Genomic DNA, 18,950 nt, shown 5'->3' on the forward strand with positions numbered 1-18,950 from the left:
CATCTGCCTATTCTTACTCGGGCTGCCCTCAAGCCTTCAGCCCCTCCCCGTCTCTACGAAGTGAGAAAGTTTAGCAGAGAAGAGTCAAAGATTAGGTTGTCGCACGTGCTTGTGGCACGCATGCGCAATCTCCATTCTGTCTCCTTTTGGCGCTGCGGGGCAGTGAGAGTACATGAGAAATTTCCCGGCGGCGCCGAAGATGCGCGCCACTTCCGGCCAGGCTCCTAACAACGGGGGAGGTTGGTAACCAGGGAGGGGGGGATGGCGGAGCGGGCGCCTGAGGCAGAGGCGGAGGCTGAGGCGGGCGCAGGCGGGGAGGCGGCGGCCGAGGAGGGCGCGGCGGGCCGCAAGGCGCGGGGCCGGCCGCGGCTCACGGAATCAGACCGGGCCCGGCGGCGGCTCGAGTCCCGGAAGAAGTACGACGTGCGGCGCGTGTACCTGGGCGAGGCGCACGGGCCCTGGGTGGACCTGCGGCGCCGCAGCGGCTGGAGCGACGCCAAGCTCGCCGCCTACCTCATCTCGCTGGAGCGCGGCCAGCGGAGCGGTCGGCACGGGTGAGGGGCCCCAGCCGGAGGGAAAGAGGGAGGGAGGGAGGGAGGGAGGAGACGCCCCCATCCCCCGCTGAGCCTGGCCCCGCCCCCACCTCCCAGGCTCTGCCCCTGGCACTTCTGAGCTCCTCCCAGCGGCCCGAGTGCCGGCCTGGGTCTCCGACTACCGGTTCTGGGACGTTCCTGGCTTGCGGACCCGCCTCCCGTTGCTCTGACTGCCCAATCCTAGGATGCGTCTAGCCTCGGACCCGCCTCCTGGGTGTTTGCCCCGCCCGCTAGCGCTCTGGCTGACCAATCCTGGTACGGGCTACGCCTCCAAGCGTTCTAACTACCTAGTACCTGGAAGGATGGCCCGGTCCCCTGAGGCCTCAGTGGCCGGGGGTCCCTACTGCCCCTCATATCTCACAGACCTCTATCCATACAGTGTAGCCTGAGACTGTGACTGCTTGACTGCACACTTTGGACCACCCAGCCCTGCCCTTCGTAAGGTTCCGATGTCCCAGCTAGGACTCTGAGTGGCCCCATTCCCACAACCCTCGACCCCGCCTACCCTGAGAACCCTTCACGATCCAGATTTTATTCCTCTAAAGCTCTTGGCTCCTGAGGAGCACCTCAGCCCAGGGTGAAGAGAAAGCCCTAATTTAGCCTCACAGGTGGAAGGCAGAGGCCTTTGCAGTCTCAATCTTGAGAATGAGCAGTGTTGGTGAAATTTCTCGCTTCCAGCATTATAGGTTGATGTGATGATTAAATGAGCTAAATTACAGCAAAGGGCTTAGAACAGTGCTGGCGCTTAGCACTCCAGATATTAGCTATTAGAATGATGTGTGCCCCGGCCGGTTTGCCCAGCGGTTAGAGCGTCGGCCTGCGGTCCGGAGAGACCTGGGTTTGGTTCCCTTTAAGGGCACGTACCTCGGTTGCAGTTTGTCCCCGGCCCTGGTTGGGTTGTGTGGGTGGCAACCACTCGATGTGTCCCTTTCACGTTGATGTTTCTCTCTCTCTCCCTCCCACTGTATCTGAACAAAATACTAAAAAATGTCCTCTGATGAGGATTAAAAAAAAAAAGAATGATGTGTGTTCAGTATCACAAGCAGTTCTGCGACAGAAATCCTTTTTCTGCCCAGGTTTTATTTGCACACGTTTGCATGTTCCTCCTGGGGGTAAATTCTGAGGATCACGAATCAACCTGATCCTGCCGAAATTGTACCCACCCGCTTCTCAGGGTGGTAGGCTGGTTTATATGCCCAAGAGCAGGACAGGAAATGCTGGGTGTTTAAAAGACAAGCCAGTATTACACTATTAGAGTTTCTGATTCAGTTAGTCTGGGTGGAGCTACAGACCCTGTGTTTGTATTTATTTATTTATTTATTTTTATCCTCACCCGAGGACATTTTTTCATTGTTTGTTCAGATAGAGTGAGAGGGAGAGAGAGGAAGAGAGAGAGAAACATCGACATTTTTCCATTGTTTGTTCAGATAGAGTGAGAGGGAGAGAGAGGAAGAGAGAGAGAAACATCGACGTGAAAGGGACACATCGAGTGGCTGCCACCCACACGACCCAACCAGGGCCGGGGACAAACTGCAACTGAGGTACATGCCCTTAGTGGGAAATGAACCTGGGTCTCTCTGGACCACAGGCCGACGCTCTAACTGCTGAGCCAAACTGGCCAGGGCCCTGTGTTGTTGTTTTTATGCTAAGCTTTCCAGGGAGACTTGATGTGCAGCTGGAGAACAACTGGCTAGAGGGAGCCGCTGGAGGTTCCTAAGCTGAAAGTGGTGTTTGTGGAAGCTTGATTTGGCTGAGTAGGAACTGTGGGCTTGCAGGACTGGGGCAAGGACACTGAGACAACCCAGGCAGTGGGTGGCAAAAACGTGGCCCCAGGGCCCATGGGTAATTGGGAAAATACACTAACCTGGGTGAGGGATATCTTACAGGGAGTAGACATGACCAACGATAGGGGGTCAATTATTTCAGTTGCTCAATTATTTATAACCTATCTTGTGCTTGGAAAGATTTCAGTTCAAAGGCTGTAAAACATGAACAAGAAGACAGAAATGAAAAGCAGGGTGAAAAGAGAAAGGAAAATAAACGACAAAGTGGGGCCAGGATCATTGCTGTTGGATTGAGACATAAATAGGGGACATGACAAGGCCAGTTTTGTGACATGGTGAGGTGAAAACTTGAGCAGATGGTAATGGTGAATATGCCATGAATTTGCCTTGGCGTCTGGTGGGAAAAGGGAAACAATGGTCAGTGGTGGAATTTCCTGTTTTTTTTTTCATTTCTTTGTTTAAAGAACACTTATTGAGCACCTACTATGTGCCAAGCATCTGTATAGATGCTAAAAGTACAGCAATAAACAAAACAAAGATTGCTACCTCATGGAGCTGACATTTTAAAAGGCAGAGGCTTGCCTAGTGTGCAAAGGCTTGTCTACTGCAGACAAGAAACATAAATAAATTATGTAGTATGTGAGAGATTGATAGGGGCTGTGGAAAAAACAAAAGTGAAATAAAGAAAGAGGAATCAGAAGTGTGAGCTGGAGTTTTAAATAGGGTATCATTGTGGGGCCACCTTGAGAAGATAGCATTTGAGTAAATACCTGAAGGAGGCCAGGGAGAACCATGCAGATATCCAGGGGAAAAGTATTAGAGAAAGAAGGAATAACAAGTCCAAAGGCCCTGAGACAGGACCCTGTCTGGTGTCCTGATGTGTACATGGGGCAGTGAGGGGAACATGTGGCTGGAGCACAATGAGTGAGGGAGAGGAGTGGGAGAAGATGAGGGCAGGAAGGTGCCAGGACCTTTTGGGCTGTAAGGAGGACTCTGTTTCCTTCTAGTGAAGTGGGAGCTCTGGTGGGATATTTTTTTTCCTTCCTTAAGTGCAGAATTTGAGTTCCCTTTATAAGTGTAGAGAAGTCATATATCTGGCTTAAAAGAAGCACTCCCAGGGTGTGTGTGGCGGGAGGAATGGGTGGGGTATGAGTTGCAAGAAGGTTGGCCAAGAGTTGACAATTACTAAAGCTGGTGATGAGTTCAAGGAGGTTCAGTCTACTCTTCTCTCTAGCTTTGTGTGTTTGCATTTTTCTTTTCACATCCTAAACTCTTTTTTTTTTTTTTTTTTTATCCTCACCCGAGGACATTTTTCCATTTTTTGTTCAGATAGAGCGGGAGGGAGAGAGAGGAAGAGAGAGAGAGAGAAACATCGATGTGAAGGGACACATCGAGTGGCTGCCACCCACACGACCAACCAGGGCTGGGGACAGACTGCAACCGAGGTATGTGCCCTTAGCGGGAACCGAACCCGGGTCTCTCTGTACCACAGGCCGACGCTCCAACCGCTGAGCCAAACCGGCCAGGGCTCACATCCTAAACTCTTAACAAGAAAATCAAAAGAATCATCCTGACTGTGGGAGGGAGAGCAGATGACTACACTGGTCCATGATGGTGAGCCATGATGGGGCTGGCCCCAGCCAGGGTAATGAGAAATGGAGAGAAGTGGTTAAACCAGCAGTGTTCTCCAATGTGTGTAGATATGAAAGACGTCCCAGGTTCGGGCCTGAGCATCTAGAAAGTTTTAGTTGCTGTTAACTGAGAGGGGCCATGTTGGAGAACAAAATGATAGCTTGCTTGTGAGACTCCAACATGAGGTATCAGGGAATGGATGGAGGTGGTGTTGTGGTGGGGAGAGAGCCAATCAGGAGATGTGAATATGGGAGTCATCAGGGAGGCGATGGTATGGTGATGGAGCTTGCCAAGGGGGTGTGCATGGACGGAGCACATCACTGTGAGCCCATTACCATTCTCCATACTTCCAGAAGTCAGGGAGAAGAGGAAGAAGCAGCAGCCTGGGAAGCAAGCAGAGGAACAAGTGGGGGGTGTCCTGGAGGCCATGGGAAGGATCTAATGGTCAAATACTGCTGGGCTGAATGAGGCAGCCATCCCTGGTGGCTGTAACTGGGCAGTCTGTGGCATGGTGGAGAAAAACCCTGACCAGAGGGGCTCAAGGGAGATGAAGGAACAGACATGGAAACCAAGAGTGTAGACAACTCAGACACAGTGGTAAAGGAATGGGGCAAAAGTTGGTATCAAAGATATTAGAAATACCAACGTGTTTGGATGCTGGTGGGAATATCAAGTCAAAAGTGAAATTGAAGGGCAAAGGAGAGTGAGGGACTGTTGTTGCTAGCCACCATTTGGGGCTGGCCACTAAAAGGAAAGTACAGCCAGGCCCTGGAGAAGCCTCAACAACTGTTTTCTTCAAATGCCACTACCGGGAGTCACAGAGACGGTAGAACTTGGAGAGGCGGGCAGTGGGGGAATGTAGTTTGGGTTGAAGGAGAAAGCGCCACATTAAGGTCAGAATGTGGCCTGACCTCATTTAATCCTCATAGCAACTCTATGTGGGAGGCACTGCTGTTATTCCCACTTCATAGATTAGGAAACTGAGGTTCAGAGGGGATGACACCTGCTTGAGGTCACACAGTTAGTAACAGAGATGAGACTTAAACTGGGATCTGACCAATGCCAAACCTGTTCCCACCACAATATGGTGTTCCCAGCACCCCAGCCATGGCAAGGCCATGAGTGATTGTAGGTGGCATGAATGTTTGGACTTGGGTTTGGAGGAGGATCGGGCAGTCTGGCCCCTTGGAGGGATAGAGCCTCCTGGGATGGGGCAGAGAGGAGCAGATCCCCAGGCAGAGGTTAGAGCCCAGGACAGGAAAGACAAAGAGTCCTGAGGAGCTATTCTTGGACCAGACTTGGGGTATGGGGGCCAAGAATTGTTATCAGTCTGGATGGGGGACTGAAGGGATGGGCAGTGGAGCTGAGGAGAGACCCTGGATTGGCTGTCAGAATACGTACGGCAAGAGCGTGGCTCTGGCTACAGGAGTGAGGTCAGTGTTCCAGGGCCTGGCTCTGATAATATTGATAATCATAATGATTATTGTCACCATTTGCTGAGTGATTTCTAATTTCCAAAGCTGCACCAAGCTTTTTATAATGGACATAACCTCATATCAACCTCATGAGGAAGTTGCTGTTATGATCCCATGCTGCAGATGGGGAAACTGAGGCACATGGAGGCAAGGTCACTCACCCAGGGTCACCAAACCTGCTGCTGCAGCTTAGATGAACAAGAAATCCGCCAGGGTGAAGTGGGCAGACTTGGAAGCATGGTGGCAGAAAGGCAGAGGAAAGCCCCTACCAGGTCTGAGAGAGATGCCTCCAATGTGCCTGCCCTCAGTCTGTGTAGAGCAAGTGCTGGGCCATAGCCAGGAGGCCCAAGTGGAGTCAGGAACCTGCCTGGCAAAATCTGATGGCCATCCTGGTGTGGGAGGCCATGAGGGGCCTGGTCTTTGGGCCCAGCCCTAACCTGGGCTCCCCGAGGCCATGGCTCACTGTGGGGCAGGCAGTGGGGGTGTTGGGACTCAGTCAGTCAGGGTGAGGAAGGTCCCAGAGGCAGGTGTCTGATTGGGCCTGACTAGGCTGAAGAAGCAGGACTGCTAGAGGAGGGCAGCACCTTGGGCTGATGCCCTCATAGACAGGCACTTAGGGTCAGGGAGGAATGCCAGCCCTCCAGGCTATGTCTGACAATTTCCCCGGGCTCTCGGCCAGCCTGGCGGGCAGGCATTTCAGGACCCTGGATGGGACAGCCCAGGTTCTTTTATTATATAACAAATGACCACAAACTTAAGGCTTAAAACTACACAAATTGATTAGCTCACTGTGGGTCAGGAGTCTGGCACATTTTAGCTGAGTCCTCAGCTCAGGGTCTCACAAGGCTGAAATCAAGGTATCAGCCAACTGTGTCTTCATCTAGAGCAGGGGTGAGGAACTTCTTTTCTGCCAAGGGCCATTTGGATATTTATTTATTTATTTATTTATCTATCTATCTATCTATCTATCTATCCTCACCCGAGGACACTTTTTCATTCTTTGTTCAGATAGAGTGGGAGGGAGAGAGAGAGAGAGAAACATCGATGTGAAAGGGACACATCGAGTGGCTGCCACCCGCACGACCAACCAGGGCCGGGAACAAACTGCAACCAAGGTACATGCCCTTAGTGGGAACCGAACCCGGGTCTCTCTGGACTGCAGGCCGATGTTTTAACCGCTGAGCCAAACCGGCCAGGGCGCCATTTGGATATTTATAACATCATTCGCGGGCCATACAAATTTATCAACTTAAAAATTAGCCTGCTTGCCCAGCCAGTGTGGCTCAGTGGTTGAGTGTTGACCTTATGTACAAGAGGTTGCTGGTTCGATTTCTGGTCAGGGCACACGTTCAGGTCATGGGCCCATTCCCAGTGGGGGGCATGCAAGAGGCAGCCAATCGATGTTCTCTCTCATCGATGTTTCTGTCTCTCTCTTCCTCTCCCTTCCTCTCTCTCTAAAAAAAAAAAAAAAAATAGTCTTCTATATTTGGTCAGGCTGATTTGGTGAGGCATGTGATGTTAACTGGTATTGATTTTGCGGGCCTTGTATGGGAAGGGCCCTTGGGGAATGATGTTCCCCACCCTGAACTAGAGGCTAAACTAGGGAAAGATCTCCCAGAATTTTTCATAGTGTTGGCAGAATTCACATGTTTGTGGTTGTAGGACTGAGGTCCCTGCAGTCTTGCTGGCTGTCAGTGGGATGGCTCTCAGCTCCCAGAGGCCATCTGTTCTCAGGTCCTTGCCACGTGGCCCCTCATAGGCCCCCTTATGTTCTTAGCCTCTGGCTTCTGACTTCAGCAGGATCCTTGTAAGGACTCCCCTGATTAGATCAGGCCTACCTCAGTAAAATCCCTCTTGGTTAATCCAGTCACCCAGCCACAGGTGTGGTATCTCTTCATATTCATAGGCATGCCCTATTCATGGGGAAAGGATGATAAAGGGTGTGTATCCTGGGGGTTGTGATCATGGGGCCATGGAGAAATCAGAAAGGGGTACAGAAAGAGGTACTAACTTTCTGTACCATTTTCTGACCTCTTCACTCCCTAGTCATGGGATCTGGGCTGGTAGCCTCACCCCTCTGACCTCCATTTCCCCCTCTGTGAGGTGGATGATGACACTCCCTCCAAAGAGCTGTTGTCCATGTAGGAGAGAGCCCAAGTGAAAGGCCATGAGAACATGCTCAGGAACCAGAAGCTAACATCTTGCCCCCAGAGCAGGAAGAGGGGTAACCAGAGTTTCTGTCATTATGTCATCATCAGTTAGGCTCTGCGTCACTCCCCCCTACCTCTCTCTGTTACAGGAAGCCTTGGGAGCAGGTCCCCAAAAAGCCAAAGAGGAAGAAAAGTAAGTGGGGTTGCAGCCAGGGGGGAGGGATGGGTGTTGGGAGTTACTGGCTTTGTTGTTCCCTCCCTTCCTCATTCCCTTATTCTCTCAGAGATCATTTGTGGAGAGCCTGCATGTGCCAGGCACTGTGTGGAACAAGGCAGACCCAGCTCTGTCCTCCCAGAGCGCACAGTCTCTTAAAAAAGACAAGCAACAGGCTGAACAGGGCTGTGACTAAAGGGAGAGGTAGGTTAGGGCACTGGGGACCAGAGAAGGAGCCTGACCCAGTCTGGAGTGGGCCAAAGGAACCTGTGCTATGCCCAGCTAAGGTGCCCTCATCTTCCCCATCTTACTCACAAAGATATTCAGGCACTGCCCCAGGCTTCACAGCTGGAAAGTGGCAGGGCCAGTCTGCAAACTTAGGTCCTCATGTCTCCAAAGTAGTCCCCTTAGCTCCTCTGCTTTCCTGCCCAGTGTGTGGGAGTCAGCCAGGGTAGAACCAGGCAGAGCAGAGGGAACAGCTTGTGCCAGAGCCTAAAGGGCATATTGTGCCAGGCTCAAGAGGAGCTGGGCGTGGGCAGTCAGAGCAGAGGCCTGGGGCACGTCCCTCCTGCCCCTGAGCCCTGGGGCCGTGGGTCTTGAGCCATGTCTAGCAGGGTGAGAGCCAGCTGTCCAGGGACAGCCTTCTGGTGGCAGTAAGCCCCTCCCATTCTCATAGTTCTCAGAAGCAGGGACCAGGTGAGCTAAGACTGTGACACCCCCCCCCCCCAATCCCAGAGGTATGAGAATGAAGAAGATAAGGAGGCAAGTTCTAGGCTAAGGAGGCAGCTTGCTGGTGGTGTCCCCATGGTTGTGACTGTGTTGGAGACCCCAGGCACCCTCCTAGGACCAAGGACCTTTCCTGGGCCAGTCCTCATTTCCTAGGCTGGAAGGTCAGAGGCATACCTTTTTCCCACGCGGCTGAGGGACCAGAATCATCACATATATCTCTGGTACCAATTCTTAGGTACTCGCAGTATGCCATTCTGTGCCCTGTCAATGTCTTCACCTTCTAACCTCCTCCCTGTCAGCCTTCAGGAAATGGGGACCCTTTTCCTCCCCTGACCAGAGGGGGCAACTGAGGTTCAGAGAAGCCAAGTCACTTGCCTGGAGCCACTCAGCTAGGAAGTGGCAGAGCCAGGATTTGAACCCCGGTGGTTTGGCTCTACTGTTCCCACCCACTCACAGTGTGTACTCTTCTAGCACCTACTATATGTAGGTGCTGGGTATGCAGGAGGAACAACACAGAAAGTGACCCTGCTCTTGGGGAGCTGACATCTAGTGTGGGAGAGAGACCAGAAACATGAAAACAAATAAGCATAGATGGTATCTAGGTACTACCTGGAGAAAAAGGACAGCAAGTCAGGTTGACTAGAGAGATAGGGAAGACAGGGTGGCCAAGCAAGGGAAAGACCTGAGTGAAGGAGGAGGTGAGAGGGCAATTATCTGGTGGAAGAGGATACAGCCAATGCAAAGGCTCTGAGGCTGGACCATACCTGGCTCAGTTGAGGACCAGGGAGGAGACCATAAGGCTGGAGTGGAGTGAGCAAGGGGAAGGGTGAGAGGAGATGAGGACATGGGTTCCTGGGCAGAATATGTAAGCCTCTGGGAGGATTGTGACTTTCCCAGCCAGTGAGGTGGGAGCTATGGAAGGTTCTGAGCAGAGGAGGGATGGGACCTGACTCAGGTGTTTACAAGCATCCATTGGCGGCTATGGAAGGAATTGACTCTAGGAAGCCAAGATGCGAGCAGGTCAGGGCCAAGGGACTAATCATAACAATAAGCAGCAGCTAACAGTGACTGTGCACCTTCTATGGCCGTGCCCACTGTTTATATGACTTATTTAGTGAGTACGGTCTCTGGCCAGTCTTTGATTCCTCCAGGGTGTGTCTGATCTCTCTGAGCCTCAGTTTCTTTACCCATAAACTGAAGACAGGCCTTGACAGCGTTCAGGACAGTGTCTCAACCCCCAAGAACCAGAAGGCCCGGTACTTCTAGGGGTTGCACTGCCCTGGGTGGCATAGCCATGCTCCTTATGCCTGCCCCGGCCTTGTGTGCATAGGGCGTCGACGCAACGTGAACTGCCTAAAGAATGTGGTGATCTGGTACGAGGACCACAAGCACCGCTGTCCATACGAGCCGCACCTGGCTGAGCTGGACCCCACCTTTGGCCTATACACCACAGCCGTATGGCAATGTGAAGCCGGCCACCGCTACTTTCAAGACCTGCACTCACCCCTGAAGCCACTCAGCGACTCAGACCCAGACAGTGACAAAGGTGGGTCTTAGGAGTGAGAGCATAAGGTGGCCTCTGGTGTCTGGGGGTCTACACCTCCTCATGGCGAGAGTTGCCCTGGACTCCCTACCCTCCTGGGTCTTGCTAGCCTCGAGCCAGCATCACAAACATCTCAGCAACTAGATGGCACTAGTGCTGGCTTCAGGGACAGAGCGCAGACTCATCCGGCCAGGCTGCAATCCTTGAGTTCTTACAGATCCCGAGATGCAGTTCCCATTTTACAGAGGGACAGCTGAGGCCCAGGGCAGTTTGCCCACCTGTGCCCAAGGCCAGTTGCAGGCACTGCTGGACTTGGAATCCAGAAAACCTGGCTCAGGCACTGGAAGAAGGGAAGGGTCATGGGCCTCAGACTCCTAGGGTGGCTCTTCTCTCCTGGCTTCTTCCTCCTCCTTTATTTTTTCCAGCACTTTCTTGGGTTCAAGGTCTCTTTCTCCCAGTCTCATCCTCTTTCCCTCTCTCCATCCTGCTCTCCTTCTTCCTTTCTCTGCTGTCTCTCTCATCTTTCTGTGTTTTGTTCTTTCTCTCTTCCTGTCTTCTGTCTCCTTCCTTTTCCCTGCCTCCTCCCACTGTCTCTCTCTGTCCCCCCATTTCATACTCTTTCTTTCTCTCATTCTCTATCCTTCTGTCACCCCACCCTGCCCATCTCTCACTGTCTCTGCTCCTCTCCTGCCACCCTATGTTGATCACACCCAGGGACTGGCTTCCAGCTCAGGACTGGGAGGGACTCAGTTACAAAGGTCCAGTGAGAGGAGCAAGGATATGCTGTGAGTGGTGAGGGGCTTCCCGCCTGCCTCAGAGGCTTGGCGTGGGCTGAGAGGAGTGTGGGGCCCACTGCCAGGTGCCCTGCTAGGGCCGAGGGTGGGGTCAGTCACCAGGGCCGAGTTCAAGCTGGCAGGCATCTTGGAGCAGATGGCATCCCAGCTGGCAGGGGAAGCCATGGATGAGAGGTGTTCTAGGTGGGCACCCTGGCCAGCAGCCATCCTGTTTGTGTGTTAGTCAGGTCCCTAGTATGAACATGCGCCTCAGCCATCTTGTCCTGTACTCTGGCTCCAGGTCCACCCCAAACCACCCTGAGTTCTCTTCACTGTCCTGTCATTAGTGCCACTGAGCAGTTGAGGAAACTAAGGTTCTGGGAATAACATGACTGGCCCATCTGGTGATGGATCCAGCTGGGATGGGGGTGACACCAGGAGGAGCCTCCTTGTACCCCAACCTAACTTTTACACTACCAGCTTCTAGATCTGGGCTCTTAGGAATGACCACTGGGATCGATTCCAGGTCTGCTGTGACTACTGGGGGCTGCTGAGAGAGTGCTGTGTCCCTGGGCCAGCCCTTTCCCTCAAGCAGCACCCATGTCTGCTCTGTTCCTGCAGTACACGGTCATTTCTGTTGTGAGCGTTATTATTATCTTGAGTAAAATTCAGTGTCAGCCTTGGCAGCTGAACACTGCACTCAGGGACCCTGATGTACACCCAGCTATGCTTCCTACTCATTAGGGGATTGCCCCTCCTTCAGGGTGGAGCCGGGGCTCATCCCAGATTATAGGGTATTGGAAGGAGGGGCTAATCCCTCTACTGCCCCTGTTGCCACCCCAGAGCCTGTCTCAGAATGGGGCATTAGGATATTAAAGATAGTGGGAAACATTGATAGGGTGCTTACTTCAAGCTGGTAGTGTCCTAAGCCTTTTACACATATTTACTTGTTAAATACCCAAAGTATCCCCTGAGGTAGGTACCAAATGATCCCCAGGCCCAGAGGGGTTACATAAGGCGCCTGTGTTCACACAGCTGGAAGAGCAAGCACTGGGGTCCCCTCCCGCTGCTGCAGTCTGGCTCCAGAACCTGCACCCTCTGTGTGAACCTCTGGGGGTATAGGACATGTGGTTCCCAGGCAGTGTGCCCCACTGTGTCACGAGTGTGTGACTTAAGGAACAATCATTCATTTTTCCTGTCCCCACTTTCTCCCTGTGTGGGGATATTAGTACCAAATGCCTGAGTAAGATGTCAGCCCCCTTGGCCTTCATCACAGCCTTGGTCTGAGAGTCGTTCATTTTTGCAAATGTATGCTCACTGTGTACCATGTAGCCTTCTTGGCGCTGGGGACTGTGCACAGGTAAACTTGTGGAGTTTACTATCTAGAGGAAAAGCAGACAGTAAACAAGATAGACAAATAAAATCCAGAGTACACTGGAAGGTGGGAAGTATTTGTGGGGGGAACAAAAGGAGAGAAAAGGGTACTATTTGAGACAAGATGGTCAGAGGTCTCCTGAAAAATACCAGTGATGAAGGTAAAAGAGCCCACATAGGTGTCTGAGAGTTCAGGCAGAGCAAGTGGCAAGTGCAAAGACCCTGAGGGAGAAAGTTGTCTAGTGTCCCTAAGCATGGGAGGGAGGTCAGTAGAGCTGAAAAGTAGGTGCAGGCCATATGGCTTCAGTGAGCATGTTGGCTGCTGTGCCAAGTGAATTAGGAAGAGTATTAACTGAAGTAAGGCCGGCTGCTGAAATAGACACACCTGCAAATTGCGTTCCATCCCAGGACCCAGGTTCTTTCTGTCCTGCGGCTCCAACATCCTCTGAGTCCTGGCTGGCTGGTGGGAACAGAGGTGGAAGTTCATGATTGGGAGCTCACTGCCACTCACATTGCATTGGAACTCAGCCCTATGGCAACACCTGTCTAGAAAGAATGCTAGGAGCCCTGGCCGGTTTTGCTCAGCGGTTAGAGCATCAGCCTGCGGTCCAGAGAGACCCGGGTTCATTTCCCGCTAAGAGCACATACCTCAGTTGCAGTTTGTCCCCGGCCCTGGTTGGGTCGTGCGGATGGCAGTCACTCAATGTGTCCCTTTCATGTCGATGTTTCTCTCTCTCTCTCTCTTTCCCTCCCACTCTATCTGAACAAAAAATGGAAAAATGTTCTCGGGTGAGGATAAAAAAATAAAATAAAATAAAAATGCTAGGAAATGTAGTCCACTCGGGTGCCAGAATGAAGAGACTCAGGTTTGGTGAGCAGCTGGCCTGTCTCTTTCATGGAAAGTGATGAGCATGTTCTCAAAGAGGGATATGACCTAAGCAGGTATTCACAGACTCCCTGTGGCCGCTGTAGGTAGGACAGACGGGGCGGGGGGGGGGGGGGGGGGGGGATGGTGGAAGCTGGAGGACCAGGGAGAAGGGACTGCATGGTCTAGGCATGTACAGGGGAGGTGGGAGAAGCTGTCAGCCTTCAGATGTATTTTGAATGCAGTGCCAACAGGTTTTGCTGACAGATTGGAAGTAGGTGTGAGAAAGGGAGAAGTCTAGGATAGCCCCAGGACTTGGCCTAGGCAACTAAGAGAACAGAGCTGCCATCCACTTGGACAGGCACATCCATGAATGCTGCAGGCTTTTTCTGAGGGAAGGCTCAGAGCCCAGAGCTGCTGAGAGCAGTGTGAGATGCCTGGGAGACCCCTCGGGGGTGGGTCAGCAGAGAAAACAATGGGATGTAATAATAGTCTGCAGCTCCACAGAATGGGAGCTGCTCACATGGAGGCACCAGGGTATAGGTGGTGGCAACACCATAAAAATAGATACTTGATCTTTGTTCTTAATTCCTGGCATAGAGCTACTAAAACCCTTGGAATTCCCTGCGAGATAGGAATTTTATCATAATGAGTTCCTTTGCTAAGGAGCCCCTTTGAAACACACCTGGGCTCTAATGCTAATAATGTGACTCAGGGAGGGGCCCTTAAATAGCTTCAGGGAAACACTCAATTTGTGATTCGAGGAACACTATCTCTCAGCCCTACACCCAACCCCTGGGCAGTGGTCAGGGCCTGGAGACTGGGTTATTAAAAACTCTTGAACAGTGTGATTCAGAGAGCTTCCGGGTTGGTGAACATGTGGAGGTACTGAGAGGGTGGTACATCTGGAGAGGGCACGACAGCTCTGTGCCCCTGCCCCTGCACCTTGCCCTATACATCTCTTTCATCTGGCTGTTGCTGAGTTATGTCCTTTAGAATAAAACTGTAATCAGAAGTGGAGCATTTTACTGAGTTCTTTGAGCCATTCTAACAAATTATCAAACCTGAACATGTCCATAGCCAGAAGTATAGGGGGCCTGGGATTTGCAGCTGGCATCTGAAGTGGGGTCATTCTTCTGGGGTCTGAAACTAACTCCAAGTGGATAGTGTGAGAATTGCACTGAATTGTTGACACCCGGGTGGTGGTAGAATCAGGGCAGTATTTAACACCATCAGCCCAGCTGAAACCCTGGGGTGATCTCATCAGAGCACTCAGGAGAGGCCCCAGCTAGAACATTCCAGACCTGTAAGAGCAAAAGAGGCTGAGAAGGAACCACCAGGGAGGAGTTTAGGGAACTGAACTGGGCCCAAGGCCAAGGGAGGAGAGCTTCTTTGAAGATCAGGGGTGATTGAGGAGGATGATGACTGAGAAGTGACCACTATTTGTGTCAGTGAGGAATCACAGTGCCCAGCCCCTAGTGAGCCCTCAACAAACACCAGCTGTTGCCACCACTATTGTAATCATCTCCTTTCTTCTGTCACCACAGTGGACAATGGTCTGGTGGCCGGCAGCTCTGACTCGTCCAGCTCCTGCTCTGGCTCCGACTCTGAGGAGCCCCCTGAAGGCCAGCCAGCCAAGGTGACGGTAGCAGCAGCAGCGGTTACACCCACCAGCCCAGCAGGCAGCAGTGGGCTCATCACGCAAGAGGGTGTGCACATCCCTTTCGACGTCCACCATGTGGAGAGCCTGGCTGAGCAGGGCGCCACACTGTGCCCCAACCCAGCAGGCAGTGGGCCGGAAGCTTTGGAGACGGTGGTGTGCATGCCGGTGCCTGTGCAAGTGGGCCCAGGCCCTGGTACCCTTTTTGAGAACATGCCCCAAGAGGCATTGGGCGAGGTGGTAGCCAGCTGTCCCATGCCAGGCATGGTGCCTGGCTCTCAGGTGATCATCATCGCAGGCCCAGGCTATGATGCCCTCACGGCTGAAGGCATCCACCTCAATGTAGCAGCAGGCAGCGGTGCCCCCAGCGGGGGCCTGGGTGACGAGGTGCCCTGCACCATGATGGAGGGTGTGGCAGCCTACACCCAGACGGAGCCTGAGGGCAGCCAACCCAGCACTATGGACCCCACCGCCATGGCAGGCATGGAGACCAAGAAAGGTCTGGGGGACTGTACTAGTTGGGGGAGAGGGGGGACCTGAGAGAGGGAGGGCAAGGAGTGGCCCCAGAGTGGACTCCTTGATGGCCTTAGTCCCCATGGACACCTGCCCTGTGTCCACCCCGTAGAGAAGGAGGACCTGTACGTGCTCAAGAAGGAAAAGGAGGAGCCGGTGGCCCCAGAGCTGACAGAGCTGGCAGCGACAGTGCCTGAGAGTGCACAGCCTGAGGCAGAGGCAGATGGGGAGGAGCTGGATGGCAGTGACATGTCAGCCATCATCTACGAGATCCCCAAGGAGCCTGAGAAGTGGGTGTCAGGTGGGCGGGGACGGGGATGAGGACAGTGGTCTGGTGTGGGAGCCCTGAGTCCATGGGCCCTTCTTCTCCAGGAGGCGAAGGAGCAAGCGGTCACGGGTGATGGATGCTGACGGCCTGCTTGAGATGTTCCACTGTCCCTATGAGGGCTGCAGCCAAGTGTATGTGGCTCTTAGTAGTTTCCAGGTGAGGCTAACACCCAAATGGCTGGGCAGGATCTGCTTCTGTGCCTAGCTGTCTGTCTCATGGAGGGCCCTACCGGCCCCCAGCAGGTGCCACAGTCCTGCCCCCCCATATGCCCACCTACCTCCAGTATACCTGTCCTGTCTCAACCACCCACAGCTTCTCTACACACCGTAAGTGGCTGCCTGTACCTGGCCTGGTGGCTCCCCACACACTTCTGCTCTTCCAGCTGCTCAAACTTCTACCATTTCTGCCCAGGCCACCCTCTTAGCTCAGGATGCCCCTCTACCAGGAAGCCCAGCCCAGTCCCCCAAGGTGGTGGGGCTTTCAAGCTTCAGTTCACTGCACCACCAGAATGTACCTGCAGTTTGCCCACTGGGCCTGGATGAGACACTCCAAGGGCAGAGACAGGATCTTGTCATATCCCCACTCTGGGCACAAGAGGTATCACAAGTAGGCCCTTGAATATGCCAAATCATGTTTTCATTAAGCATGTATTGAGCACCTACTAGTACCAGGCCTTATGCTAGACACTGAAGCTACAGATGTACTAGTGAGCTAAAGGACAAAGGAATGAATGACTCAAAGGCTGCCTGCTTCAGACCTTGGGGGCAGCATAGCACTATAGCAAAGAGCCTGCTGTGGGGCTGACAGCCCTCGAATCCTTTCCCAGCCCTGCCACTGCTTGCCTGTGTGTCCCTGGGCAAACCACTAAGCCTCTAGTGCCTCAGTTTCCCTATCCATAAACTGGGCTGATGGCTAGGCCCCTTCACGGGGTTATGACAAGGTTCACTGATCACCCAGCCCAGAGCCTGGCTGGGGTAGGTGATTAGTAAAGCTGCTGTTTTATCCCACTCGTGTCCCTGGACCCCAGCTCGGAGTTGGCAGTTCATCCCAAAGGCAAGGGCACCCCTCTTCCCTCCTCCAGTGAAGTTGCCCCAGCCTGCCTCCCTGCAGCCCTCACCTGTCCCTACACCACCCACAGCACCATTCTTGCTCCTCTCATCCCCAGAACCATGTCAACCTTGTGCATCGAAAAGGGAAGACCAAAGTATGCCCTCACCCTGGCTGTGGCAAGAAGTTCTATTTATCCAACCACCTACGGCGACACATGATCATCCACTCAGGTCAGGCCCTGGGGCACAGGGGCCTGGGCCTTGGAGCCAGAGTAGGTTCAGGTGGGGTCATACCTGGAGACAGGACTGCCTTTCTCAGAGTTTCCTGCCTGTCCTCCACATGGACTGGCATGGGATGGTGGGCACCTCCCTGATGCTGGGGGCTGGAGCTTCACAATTCACAGTAACACTGACTGTTATAAATCACGGGGAGATGGGCAGGGACTAGCTGTCTCTTCTCCAACTTGGATCCCCCTGTCCTCCCCACTCCTACAAGCAGATCTCGTGCTGGAGCAGTTCCAGGGCTGAACCACCCTGAAGGGGATTGAGCTTGGGACAGGGCCTCTGTTCTGTTCCAAGCACCTCCTTGACCCAGGGTGTGAGCTGCTGGCATAGTGGCCAGCATTGGTGCCTGTGCCCAGCAAGAGGGCATGGATTCAGAATCTTTGAGACTAGAAATTAGGATTTTTATGTGAAATTGCTCCAAAATCCAAATATTGGGGTCAAATTCAAATAATCTTCACTGTGTGCCCCTCAGGGATCCAAGTTCATATTCCATCCCTGTGGGGGGCATTCTTGGGCAATGGCCATGAGCCTCCCTTTTTATTAGTTCCTCTAGTCATTAGAGTTGACATTCAAGCTGGGAGGATGTGGGGGTTTGGTTTATCTGTGTTCTACCTGGTCTCTCTAGCACAGTGGAGACACTCCATAGCACCCTCCCCAAGGGTGGCGTCCTCAGCCTTGTGTTTCTTCTAGGTGTTCGTGAATTCACCTGTGAGACCTGTGGCAAATCCTTCAAAAGGAAGAACCACCTGGAGGTACACCGGCGCACGCACACTGGGGAGACACCCCTGCAGTAAGTGACAGGCGTCGTTCGAGGGTACTAGGAGGGAGGAGATCGGGCCTGGACCAGCACAGGGCAGGTCCCACGGGGGAGCTCCACCCCAGGGGTTGCTATGCCCAGTTCTACCTGTATTCTGGTCCCAGATGGCGCAGTCCCTTTCTGGTCCCGCCCTGTCCGCACTGACTCCGCCCTGACTCCTGGCAGGTGTGAGATCTGTGGCTACCAGTGCCGACAGCGCGCTTCGCTCAACTGGCATATGAAGAAGCACACGGCAGAGGTGCAGTACAATTTCACATGCGAGCGCTGCGGGAAGCGTTTCGAGAAGCTGGACAGCGTCAAGTTCCACACTCTCAAAAGCCACCCAGACCACAAGCCCACTTGACCTACCCAACCACTGACCACCCCTATTTATTCGTCCACTGATGCCACTCCTGAGCCTGCTGGGTCGGGCAGCCACGGGGGGGAGGGTCTCCTGGACCACAAGCCAGAAGGTGGCACCCCTGCCCCGCCCCAGGGCTGGTCCCCTGTCTCTGGAGATGTCGATTGGGGCTGCACTGCTGGAACTGTCAAGACAGCAAAGCGAGATTAAAGAGAGAGAAAGTAGATGCCCTCCCCCTAGGCCTGGATGATTTATGGGTAAGGGGCCTCTCTTCTCCAACCTGATCCCTTGTTGAGCAAGGCCTGGGGTAGGGGTGGGAGGTAGTGGAAGTTATACACACAGGACAGGGCCCTTTCCCATCTGCCTGGGTTGCCTGGCAACCCTGAACACTCCCTCCTCATAGGGTCAGGGCAGAGGTGTTAGGGGCCCAGGGAGACCACTTGAAATCTCCTAGGACTTGATCCTGACTCAGTCCTAATCCCTCACGGGCCACTCATTCCCCACCCTAGAGAGTTCAGGGAACAGTTGGAAGATGTTCAGTAAACCCTTAAGATATCTAAGCACCCTGCAGAAAAGAGTAGTATGTTAGTTTCTGGGGATGCTGTTCAGGTCAGTGGTCAAATGGCATTTGAGCATAGACCAGAATGACAGGTTCCATCCCACAAGAAAGCTGAGGGGGGACAAATCCCAGGCTGAAGAAACAGCCAGTGCCAAAACCCCGAGGTACAATGGGCTCCGCATGTTCCTGAAACAGGACGCTGCAAGGGGAGGGAGTTGGCACGGGTGAGGCGGCTGCTGTGGTCCCATTACCCTGAGGAAGATGCTG

The 18,950-nt window shown here is 53.2% G+C and overlaps 1 protein-coding gene across 3 annotated transcripts; it reads left to right on the forward strand.

Moving 5' to 3' along the window:
- Nucleotides 1–261: 261 nt before the first annotated feature.
- Nucleotides 262–18,344, forward strand: ZNF653 (zinc finger protein 653). 3 transcript variants are annotated; one of them, XM_036240984.1, is made up of 9 exons: nucleotides 262–554; nucleotides 7,784–7,827; nucleotides 9,908–10,123; nucleotides 14,680–15,291; nucleotides 15,418–15,595; nucleotides 15,678–15,789; nucleotides 16,799–16,964; nucleotides 17,658–17,757; nucleotides 17,950–18,344. In XM_036240984.1, the coding sequence occupies exons 1-9, from the start codon at nucleotides 262–264 to the stop codon at nucleotides 18,125–18,127; spliced, it is 1,899 nt and encodes a 632-aa protein (XP_036096877.1). In that variant the 3' UTR covers nucleotides 18,128–18,344. The 3 variants fall into 3 exon arrangements, with proteins under 3 accessions (XP_036096877.1, XP_036096878.1, XP_036096879.1); XM_036240985.1 differs by having other exon boundaries at nucleotides 16,799–16,913; nucleotides 17,950–18,127; XM_036240986.1 differs by having other exon boundaries at nucleotides 16,799–16,954; nucleotides 17,950–18,121.
- The last annotated feature ends 606 nt before the right edge of the window (nucleotides 18,345–18,950 follow it).

The sequence above is a fragment of the Molossus molossus genome, unplaced genomic scaffold, assembly GCF_014108415.1.
Source record: "Molossus molossus isolate mMolMol1 unplaced genomic scaffold, mMolMol1.p scaffold_m16_p_4, whole genome shotgun sequence".
Taxonomy (NCBI): Eukaryota; Metazoa; Chordata; class Mammalia; order Chiroptera; family Molossidae; genus Molossus; species Molossus molossus.